Below are 11,781 nucleotides of genomic sequence, written 5' to 3'. Positions count from 1 at the left end.
GTCTATTAGAAGGGTATTTGTTGTGGCTTCTGTAGCCACCTGCTGGCCACTTTGTATGTTCTCTGCATGTCCCTCAGCCTGTGACTGACCTCTAGAATTGAAGTGGTGACAGAGTACAGTTCAAATCGACATTTGTTTTAGCGTCATTATTTATGGGTGTGAGTGTTTTGCCTGCATGCATGTGTGTGCACCACTTGACTGTGTGCTCCTGTGGAGGTCATAGGGGATCGGATCCCGGAACAGGAATCACGATGCATGGCTCTGAAGAGCAGCAAGTGCTCTTCACCAGTAAGCCATCCCTCCAGTCTAAACCCAGTTGGCTTGGCACCTTTCCTTACCATAACCTCTTTTTTTCATGTGAGTGGATGGCAGGGGGTGGGCAGGCACACCCTCCTTTCTCGTGGGCTGGGGCCTGTCCTACACACTGTGCCCGAGGAGGGTGGAATTGGTGGGCTCAGTGCATGATCTGTGCCAGGCCATCATGCAGGTTAACTATCCTCCTGTTCTTGCCCACAGGTGGTGCCCGTGGGCAGGGCGCAGGGACATGGGGCCAGACATGGAGCTGCCCAGCCACTCAAAACAGCTCCTGCTGCAGCTGAACCAGCAGAGGACCAAGGGCTTCCTGTGTGACGTCATCATCATGGTGGAGAATTCCATCTTCCGGGCCCACAAGAACGTCCTGGCTGCTAGCAGCATCTACTTCAAGTCCCTGGTCCTGCATGATAACCTCATCAACCTAGACACAGACATGGTCAGCTCCGCCGTGTTCCAGCAGATCCTGGACTTCATCTACACGGGCAAGCTGCTGCCAGTGACCAGCCATCTGAGCCCAACTTCAGCACTCTCCTCACTGCCGCCAGCTACCTCCAGCTGCCCGAGTTGGCAGCCCTCTGCCGCCGCAAACTGAAGCGAGCTGGCAAGCCCTTTGGCCCTGGACGAGTGGGCGCTGCTGGCGTGGGGCGACCGACCCGTAGTCAGCGGCTGTCCACAGCCTCTGTCATCCAGGCTCGGTATCCGGGACTTGTAGATGGGCGCAAAGGACACCCCGCTCCCCAAGAGCTCCCTCAGGCCAAAGGGTCAGATGATGAGCTCTTTCTGGGCAGCTCCACCCAGGAAAGCACACATGGCCTGGGCCTGGGGGGCTGCCCCGCTGGTGGGGAGGTGGGCCTGGGGGCCTGTGGCAACAGCACCAACGGGAGCAGTGGGGGCTGCGAGCAGGAGCTGGGTCTCGACCTGTCCAAGAAGAGCCCTCCACTGCCTCCGGCAGCCCCTGGCCCCCACCTCACTCCTGAAGACCCCGCCCAGCTGAGTGACGGCCAGCGCGACTCACCCGCGCCCGCTGCACCCTCCGCCCTGCCTGTTGGCAACAGCGCCTCGTACGCGGAGCTGGGGGCCGCTCCTGAGGAGCCCATGGATCTGGAAGGGGCCGAGGACAACCACGTGAGTCTGCTGGAAGGGCAGGGCGGCCAGCCTCGCAAGAGCCTCCGGCATTCGGCCCGCAAAAAGGATTGGAACAAAAAGGAACCTGTGGCTGGGTCCCCCTTTGATCGGAGAGAAACGGGGACTAAGGGTCCCAGCCCAGGGGAAGAAGGGGAGGGGCTTGGGGACAGGGTTCCCAATGGCGTTCTGGCCAGCGGTGTTGGCGGGAGCGGCCCCAGCGGGTCCTACGGGGAGCCGCCGTACCCCTGCAAGGAGGAGGAGGAGAACGGCAAGGACGGGAGCGAGGACAGTGGGCAGAGTGGGAGCGAGGCGGGCAGCGGCCCCGCCGGGGCCCAGTACGTGTACCGGCAGGAAGGCTACGAGACGGTGCCCTACGGGGACAACCTCTACGTGTGCATCCCGTGTGCCAAGGGCTTCCCCAGCTCTGAGCAGCTCAATGCCCACGTGGAGACGCACACAGAGGAGGAGTTGTTCATCAAGGAAGAGGGGGCGTATGAGACCGGCAGCGGGGGTGCGGAGGAGGAGGCCGAGGACCTGTCCACACCTAGTGCAGCCTATGCAGCCGAGCCGCGTCCTTTCAAGTGCTCCGTCTGTGAGAAGACCTACAAGGACCCGGCCACACTGCGGCAACACGAGAAGACACACTGGCTGACCCGGCCCTTCCCCTGCAACATTTGTGGCAAGATGTTCACACAGCGAGGCACTATGACGCGTCACATGCGGAGCCACCTGGGCCTGAAGCCCTTTGCCTGCGACGAGTGTGGCATGCGCTTCACCCGCCAGTACCGCCTCACAGAGCACATGCGTGTGCACTCAGGTGAGAAGCCCTATGAGTGCCAGCTCTGTGGGGGCAAGTTCACCCAGCAGCGCAACCTCATCAGCCACCTGCGCATGCACACTTCCCCTTCCTAGAAGCCAAAGACCCGAGGGAGCCCTCTGCAGACTTGCCACGTGGGGACCCACCGCGGAAGGAGGAGTGAGGAAGTATGGTGGGAGGGCCGAGCCCCAAAGTCTGGCCCCGCCTCCCCATACCCAGAGCTTTAATCAGCAGTGTACCAAGGGAAGTCAAGAGGAGAGCTGCCCGGGCCAGCCCCGTGCGTGTGGTGCTGGTGACTGTTCTACCTCCCGTCCCACTTGGCTCCCAGCTCCCTGAAGGGCTGCCGGAGAGCCGGTGGGAGTCCATCATGTGGGTGCCGGTGGGGCTTGGTCCCTTACCTGCAGTCTGGGCTAGAGGAGGCACAGGCCTCCTTCCATGGCCAAGAGTGGTGCCTGGAGCAGGCCCTCGGCTGTCAGGGACTCGGCTGTGTGTGTGCATGTGTGCTTGTGTCTTTGCGGTGCAGTGTGACTCTGCTGTTGGGAAGCTGGTGCTGGGTGGCAGTTCCTTTCTCTCTGAGCTGGGGTGGCAACTGCTAGCTCGCACTGGACAGTCAGGGTGACCCACTGCCTACCTCTCTACAACTAAAGAGCCCTCTGGGCCTGTGTTACTGTTATTCCTACTGAGCTGTTCCTATTTCTTTTTTACAGTTTTTAAAAATTCTTTTTTAAAACCAAAATGAACAATATTTTCCTCCTGCCTCTTTGGGGATGAGCCTGGGTTTGCAGACTGAATGTAACTGGGGCAGCTGCCCCCCCCCTCCCCTGTCATTTCCCCTGGTCCTGGTGCTGTGGGCATGGTTGAACTTGCCTCTCCAAGGCCCCAGAAGCCCTTCTTGCCCAGAGGCTTCCCTGATCCCGAGCCCTGCCTGCCTGGGCTTCCTCAGGAGAACATGCTTTTTCCATAATTTCCAAGGAATGTCACTAGTTAGAGGTACTTACTTTTATTGAGACCCCCCCACACTCTCATACGTTTTCTGAGATGTTGGAACTTGAAGATCTGAAGTTTCAGAGGGGAAGGGGGAGGCTAGACTTGGTGCCAGGGCCATCGGTACTCTTGTTCGTGTGTGTGTGTGTGTGTGTGTGTGTGTGTGTGTGTGTGTGCGCGCGCGCGCGCACAAGCGAGTGGATGAGAGTATGTGTGTTGCTTATGCACAGATGCTTTGCTTCCTTGCTCACTGGACAAGGTGGCGAGCCTTCTGACCTTTGCTACCTCTTGAATTCAGTACCACAGTGCAGTGGAGGCTGCCGTTGTTTCCTGTAGTGGAGTGGGCTGGGCTGGGCTGGCCCGAGCCCTTTGTGGGCCTGTGTTCTCGGAAGGGATGATTGATTGCTGCTCAGGGGATGCTGTTTGGGGGGCAGGTGCGGGCACCTGAGTAACGGAAGCCATGAGGAGGGAGCAGCTCCCTGCATGGGCCAGGGTGAGGTGAAGTGAGCCCGTCCCGTCTCCTCCTGAGCTCGTGTGTGTCTAAGAACCTACTGCAGAGCCAGAGGTACAGGTTGGCCTCCACCTCCAGACTCAGCAAGTGTAGGGGTGGGTGTGTCAGCCGGCTTCAGATGCTTCCAAGGCCAGACCAAGATTGTCTGCGCTGCTCCATATGAGCCACAGATCTGGGCCCGTAGGCCTTATCATCATGTTGTTTGATGGCTTTTCATGTTCCTTTTGATTTTTTACTAAAGACCAAAAAATTCCAGAGTCATCTCCTGCTCCCACCTCTCCAGAGACCCTCTAGCCTGAGTTCAGGGACCCCGTGAGTGGCAGGTGGGAGTGAGGGCACCTGGCCAGGCTCCCGTGGTGCCCTTGCTCTGAGCCAGTACTTTACCCTTTGCCTGTAATCTCTTTTCTGTTCTTGCAAGTCCCACTGAGTAACTGAGTGAAGACCCGGGCCCCATCCACCCAGGGAAGAAGCAGGGCGTGCTAGCTTCTGCTCTCTCCACCCCACCCCACCCCACCCTACCCCACCCCACCCCACCCCACCCACCAGCACTTAAGCCACAGGACGCAAAGTCTGTGCAGCATGGGGACCCCGTGTGGCCTCCCCGGCTGTGGGCAGTCTCTCTCGTCTGTTGTGCAGAAATTCAGGGACTGGGAGCAGAGCCCCTCAGCACGCCGCCGTGTGCAACAGAGCATTGTACCCACCTTAGTATTGTACCAAGTCTTTTCTGTATTTTAATGAGAAAGCAAAACACTAGTTTCCTATTTAAGATTTTAAGGGTCGTTGGGCTGGGCGGGATCAACACTTGGTTTGTTTTCTTTTTTCTTTGTTTTCATTGGTGCATGCTTATGACTGTCCGTGTGTGCGTCTGTGTGTGTGTGATGTCAAGAGCCTCAAGGAAATCAGGTCATAGGAGGCCAAGGTGGCTTACAGTTCTCTTTTAGTCATTTAATTCCTGAATGTTTTGGAGAAACAGGAAACAGAAAATAGCAGATGTCATGTAGGAAAAAAGATTTAAAAAATATCAAAAGAAAAAAAAAAAAAGCTCATACCCAAATTCACAAAACCTATTTTTTAAACCAAAGCACATTTTGAATGAGTATGGAACCTCAGTGGGCTCAGAAAAAAAAAGATACTAATATATTTATCTCATTGTTTACATAAACTTTTACAGTTTCAGACCTCAGCAGCTACAAGGCCAGTCCCAGGGAACTCTTGCCTCCCTCCTGGGTCCTTCTAGGCTTCTAAGTCGACCCTTGAGGGGCTCAAGGGCAGAGGCAGCCCTGGGTGCTGGGTAAGCACCAGAAGCCCCTCCCCTTAGCTGCACCTGAGCCCTAGGCCCCGTTTTTGGGGCCTCTTCAAGCTCAGCTGCCACCAAAGAGCATGCACCCAGCTGACCAGCCCCCAGGCCTCCTGGCTGGACCCAGGGCTGGGTGTCAGCCCTGCCCGAGAGCCTTGTGTTACTGTGAGAGTCACTCAAGCCAAAAAAGCAGGGAGCTTTAGGAAGCTCAGCGGACTCCATCGTGCGCACACCCCACCCCGGGCAGCAGAAGGGTCTGACTTGAGTCTGGTCCTCACCACAGGCGGTGCGAACACTCTCCACAGTGTTGTTTTGTATCCATGTTTGTGCAGTGATGAATGTATTTATTTCTCAGACTTAGGGCAAGCTGGTGGAAGCAGGCCCGGCTCTGCCAGTGCCCACTCCCACTGGACCGAGCTACTGCCAGGGCTCTTCCAAGATTGCAGAAAGGAAAAGGTGAACTTGGGAACACTTAGGAATCTCAGACTTGCAGTATAGCCATACACCTCAGCCTGTGACCCCTGACCTCACATGGCCCAAGAAGTGTGTTTCCGTCCATCAGCACTGAGGGGAGCCAGATCCCCACGTGCTTCCCACACTGTCAGTATTCACTGGACCTCAGGTCCTTGTGCAGGAGTGCGATCTGCTGAGCTCTCAGCAGGCAGAGCCTGCCTTCCTGAGTAGGGGGATCCTGGGCAGCCGGGAGGGCAGGGCTCAGGGGGTCAGTGCTAGGAGCAGAGGCAGAAGCCAAGCGGCTGGGCCCGAAAGAATGGACAGGCTCCCAAGCCTTGCTGTGCTCCACTAAAGGGACCAAGGTCTTCCTTTCCCCAGTCACTACGGGGCCAATGTTACTGAACCTATGAAATGGATGCCAGGAATGAGGGATAAACAGGGACCCGACCTCAGTCTGACATTCCAGCCCGGGAAGGGTGGAAGCTGTGGAAACGTGCTGCCCAGGACCCCCTTCCTAGGATGCCTGCAGCTTCAGTCACCTTACTTTAACTTTCTACCAGGGACCCCTCCCCCTACCTCACCTTGCTATTTATTGCTGTAATTTATTGACCTCAAAAATGCTGCATAACAGACCTCACTTGGGTCAGGGAGAGTTCCCAGGGTCCTCCCCTCCACTTGGTGGGGCCCCATGGGGCCAGGTGCTTAAAGGAACCTCCCTGTACCTAACCATCACTTGTTTCCTCCAGGGGCCCCAGGTTGGGCTCCATCCATCCCATTTGCAAATACCTCAGGAGGGATGGGGTATATCTGTTTCGTTTAATTGGAACTGGAAGAGGGATCACATCCTCTGTACCCTTCCCGGAGCAGGGGAGGGTGCGGGGATCGCACTCCTGTACTGGTCACCGCTGTTGCCACTCATCACATTAAGTTTACTTCCCTAGAGTCTGGATGGATGCATTCAGGTCCGAGCTGCAGCTGTGCAGCTCTCCAGTGTCAGTGATTTATCCACGACTGATCTCTCCATTCAAAAGCGTGCAGTCTTAATGTACAGTGATGAGAAACTGTTATTTTATGATCTTTTCATTAAAAGCTTGATTGAAAACTGTGGTGTCTGTCTTGTGACTCTACCCTCCAGCAGAGTGACAAGGTCTTAAGAGAGAGCAGGATCTGGGGCGAAAGGATGGGGGGGTGGGGGTGAAGGGGGGGATTGCCTTTAGATGTGAGCATGGTCAGAACAACAATGGCTCAAGTTATTTGAGGCTGTCCAGAAAGCAGATATGGTGGAGTGGCCGGGATGAGGTGTGACCAGTACCCTGGAGCACAGTTTGTAACTAAGAAAGGGCTGGGAGAGATGAGAGCCCTCTTAGTGGGTCCTCGCCAGAATGAGTCTTGAGGCTGAAGACTTGATCTAAGGGCTGGGGTTGTGGCGGGGCAGTTATCGCAGCACGTGCCAGGACACTAGATTCAAACTCCCCTATGTGTGCTTGCAAGATAGGAGGACTCAAAAAATAGGTTTGTGAACATTTAGAAAGCCCGGCTCTTGCCCAGGCGGTGGTGTCGCACACTCTTAATCCCAGCACTCGGGAGGCAGAGGCAGGTGGATCTCTGAGTTCAAGGCCAGCCTGGACTACAGAGTGAGTTGCAGGACAGGCTCCAAAGCTACACAGAAACTTTTAATTATGGGGCTGGAGAGATGGCTCAGCAGTTAAGAGCACTGGCTGTTCTTCCAAGGACCAAGGTTCAATTCCCAGTACCCACCTAGCAGCTAAAAAGTATAATTGCAGTTACAGGGGATCCAACACCTCACACAGACATACATGTAGGCAAAACACCAATGCACATAAAATAAGAATCATTTAAAAAATTTAAAAAAAGAAAAAATACTAATTTGTTCTGTGTGTTTTCCTGGTGCTTCTGTTAGTGCCATGGTGTGTGTGTAGAGTGTGTTAAGCACTCTGCTGGATGAATTATAACCTTTTTTTTTTTTCCCCGAGACAGGATTTCTCTGTGTAGTTTTGGTGCTTGTCCTGGATCTCGTTCTGAAGACCAGGCTGGCCTCGAACTCAGATCTGCCTGGCTCTGCCTCCCGAGTGCTGGGATTAAAGGCGTGTGTTGCTGCCACCACCGCCTGGCATATCCTAATTTCTAACTGATCCTTCATCTCCCAAGCACTGGTGCCTATATCTGGTTTATTTTAAATTCCCATGGAAGTGTTCTCTCCTCTCCCATCCCCCTCTGTTCTTGAGGTACCAGCTCACCATGTAGCCATCTCTGCCCTGGAACTCAGATCCTCCTGTGTAGTGATAATTGTGTTCCCCAATATATTGTGCACCCTAATAAATTTATCTGGGGTCAGAGAACAGAACAGCCACTAGATATAGAAGTCAGAAAATGGTGGCACTCACACCTTTAATCCTAGCATTCCAGAGGTAGAGATCCACCTGGATCTCTGAGTTCAAGGCCACACTGGAAACAGCCAGGCATGGTGACTCACGCCTTTAATCCCAGGAAGTGATGGCAGGAAGCAGAAAGGTATTTAAGGCATGAGGATGAGGTACTAGGCTGGTAAGCTTTTAGGCTTTTGAGCAGCACAGTTCAGCTGATATTCATTCTGGATGAGGACTAGCTAAGAGGCTTCCAGTCTGAGGAAATAAGACCAGCTGAGGAACTGGTGAGGTGAGGAAGCTGTGGCTTGTTCTGCTTCTCTGATCTTCTAGCATTCACTCCAATACCTGGCATCAGGTTTGATTTTATTAATAAGACCTTTTAAGATTCCTGCTACACTCCTGCCTCTTGCTCCCCATTGTTGTGATTAAACGACCATTCCCAATGTCTATTTCTTTAAAAAATTTAGAGATTTGTTTATGTATTTTATGTATATGAGTGCTCTGTTATATACATAAACTCTTCTGTCATATACATACACTCCTGCAGGCCAGAAGAGGGCACCAGATCTCATTACAGATGGTCATGAGCCACCATGTGGTTGCTGGGAATTGAGCTCAGAACCTCTGGAAAAATAGCCATTGCTCAAACCCTAGAAATTAAATTTTGATGACCAGCTCAACTATCTTGCATGGCTTAAAGGCATTACCACCACCCAAGGCCCTGGTCTTAGCTGGTTTCTGTCTAGGTTCCCTTTACAATTTCCTTTGGCAGTGCTGGAGGAGTGTACAGCATGCTACTGTGCACAGTCTAACCGGTACTGAGCTGTGCACAGTCCCCAGGCCCTGAGTTTAAAGCACCTCCTTCCCAGAGCTGTTTGAAGAAGCTTTTGACAGCTGGCTCCGGCACCCTAAGGGGACTCTTTAGTGAGGATGGCTCAAGTCTCAGGACAGGCTGGTTTCCATTTACAGTGTCAATACCCATGGGGTCTGGCCTGGCACAGAGTCATCTGGTAACAGGAAGTGCCTCCTGGGTCGGACTGCACTGGTGATGGAGAACCCCTTTTTTTGTTGAGACTCACTGTATAACCTGGCTGTCCTCGAAGAGAACTGACTGCTCCTGCCTCCTGAGTGCTGGGATTAAAGGTTTGTGCCACCATCCCTGCAGAGGATCACTCTGCTTCTTAGGATCCCATATCACTCAGGCTAGTCTCTTACTCCATAGTTTAGGACAGCAGAATTCTGATCCCATCTGCACCTCCTGAGCGCTGGTGTGTGTGTGTGTGTGTGTGTGTGTGTGTGTGTGTGTGTGTGGCTGCTGTGTGCTGTGTACACTAGACTGGCTTCTAGGGATTCCTCCCGATTTCTCATAGGAATCCTGGGACTTGAGACAAATGCTACAATGTCTGGCTTTATGTGGGTTCTGGGGATTTGGACTTGAATCCTCACACTTCTCTACTTCCTGTTTCCCTAACCCCGAAAGGGAACTTTTGATGTCTTGTTCCCAGTGTCTAGCGCAAACCAGGCGGTGTTGGCGCCATCTTGGACTGTTAAAATTGACAGGAATGGCTGCTCCCCTTCACGGGCTGTTAGGTCATGTGTGGTGGTCCAGAGCCTGAGCAGGAATGTGTGGGCACATGTGAGACTTGAACTCCCATGGCCTGGGCAACTTCAGGCCTTTGAACCTCTTTCCAACTGTGGCCCGCGGGAGACAGGAGCCCCTGGAGCCAGGTGGAGCTTGGGTGTGTGGTCAGGCTGAGCAGGGCAGATGCACGCAGGGACAGCATTCAGGCTCAGGACAGATGAGTGCTGACCTATGGAAACCAGACGAGTTGGGTGTAGGGGAGGGAGGCTGGTTCTTCTGGATAGCGTAGGAATCCAGAAGGCACTGTTCTGTGCATGAACCTGGCCTGGGGGCTGTAGTCCCTGAAAATACGGAAAGCTTGTGAGGAAACCCTGAGTGACACTGAGTTCTACCCTGGCGATGGCTGAGCCGCTGGCCGGCAATTGAGAACAATAGCATTCAGGCCAGCACCAAGGAGCCATCAGGAAACAGGGCATGTAAGCTAGCCCAGAGGAGCCCAGGACACTTGCTCCTCCTCTGCTTGGGCTTCGCTTCTGGACGGGCAGCCGGGCAGAGAGATCAAAGCAGCTCCGGAGACCCAAGCTGCCGCCGGCCTCCTGTACAAAGCCTCTGTGTATACTCTTCCCAGGGAATTCACTACCTTAGCCCGTGCTGTTGAGTCAGCAAGTGTCTCAGAGACACCATGACCCCAGCAACTCTTAGAAAGGAAAACATTTAATTGGGTCTGGCTTATGGTTCAGAGGTTTAGTCTGTCATCATTATGGCAGAACATGGGGGTGCTGGAGAGGTACCCGAGAGTTCTACATCTTGATCCACAGGCCTAGTGAACTCTCCCCTAGTGGGCACAGCTAGAGGATAGGATTCCTCAGACCCACCCTTCAAGGACAGACGCACTTCCTCCAAGGCCACACCTACTCCAACAAAGCCACATCTCCAAATAGTGCCACTCCCTATAGGCCAAGCATTCAAATACATGAATCTGTGTATTTTTTTTTTTTTTTTTTTTTTGAGACAGGGTTTCTCTGTGTAGCTTTGTGCCTTTTCCTGGAACTCACTTGGTAGTCCAGGCTGGCCCCGAACTCACAGAGATCCGCCTGGCTCTGCCTCCCGAGTGCTGGGATTAAAGGCATGCGCCACCACCGCCCGGCTGAGTCTATGTATTTTAAAACCACCACAGCAAGCAGTGTGGGGCTCCACATGTTTTGAGCTCTCTTACAATACACTTGGCAGCCGGGACGATTTACCTGCACAATCTCTGTTTACCTGTTTATCTCTGAACAATGCACCTAGCAAGCTGTTAGCAGCCTAGGACCCCTCCAGTGATGGGTGTCTCCTTCTAAGACTATGAAACTTAGATTCTGTGCAGTCATACTCAAGCGTTCTGTTGTTGAGACGGGCTAGCCTGGAACTCACTGTAGTCCTGCAGGGGTGAAAAGCACCTGGCCCGTATCTAGGAGGTCAGTGGGCCTGAGTTAGTTTTGAGTTCATGTCCAATATGGCAAATTGTGTCCTTAAAGTGAACTTTTAGAGGAAAGTACCTTATTTAACATCTTAGCCCTAAGTTGTGTATTTGCATTTAAAATTAAAATAAGATGCATTATGGGAAGGTACATGTACAACAAAGAAATGATTATATAACTTAACCTGTCAATCAAAATAGAGAACCGCCCAAACTGTACCCCTTAGCCCCACTATGCAGACCCCATAAGCCTCCCAGGTTCCTGTCCTTGAAACTTTTCCCTCATCCAGCTGACCGTGAACATCAGATTCCTCTCCACTCTGTCACTTCACTGTGAATGGTGTTTGTGTCATTTTCTTAAATTCATTCTGAGTAGGATGCTGAGACCCTGACCACCCAAAACAGGGTGGAGTCTCATATGTCACTCTGTAGCCCAGGCTGGCCTCGAACTCACAGAGATCCGCCTGGCTCTGCCTCCTGAGTGCTGGGATTAAAGGCGTGCGCCACCACCGCCCGGCTTTGTTGTTGTTTTTTCTGGTGTCACTATAGTATTAATGGGACTCAGAGTTGCCCCTTAGACAGATGTGGGACCAGTTGGGTTGGTGTCCTGGGCAAAGGACATTGTGTGCAAAGAATGGGGGTCGTTATCTAGCACTTGCTAGAATTTAGGGTGGTGTATGGGGCAGACACCAGCTGGCTCACGAAGTACTTTAAAAGCCAAATCACACCAAATCACAGACTGGTGAGATGGCTCAGTGTGTGTGTGCCTTGCCACAACCTTAGCTTGATCATTGGGCCTCACATGATGGAAGGAGAGAACAGATTTCCTGCAAGTTTGTGGACTGTGGACT

The 11,781-nt window shown here is 53.2% G+C and overlaps 1 protein-coding gene across 1 annotated transcript; it reads left to right on the top strand.

Annotated features, from left to right (window-relative positions):
* The first annotated feature begins 9 nt into the window (after positions 1–9).
* On the top strand, positions 10–4,880 carry Hic2 (HIC ZBTB transcriptional repressor 2). The gene is given in 2 exon segments (XM_037209948.1): positions 10–809; positions 812–4,880. Coding segments are annotated over 2 exon segments (1,869 nt in total). The 5' UTR covers positions 10–481; the 3' UTR covers positions 2,353–4,880.
* The last annotated feature ends 6,901 nt before the right edge of the window (positions 4,881–11,781 follow it).

This window comes from Peromyscus leucopus, chromosome 12 (assembly GCF_004664715.2).
Source record: "Peromyscus leucopus breed LL Stock chromosome 12, UCI_PerLeu_2.1, whole genome shotgun sequence".
NCBI classification, from domain to species: Eukaryota; Metazoa; Chordata; class Mammalia; order Rodentia; family Cricetidae; genus Peromyscus; species Peromyscus leucopus.
This window is presented reverse-complemented; position numbering and strand designations above follow the sequence as displayed.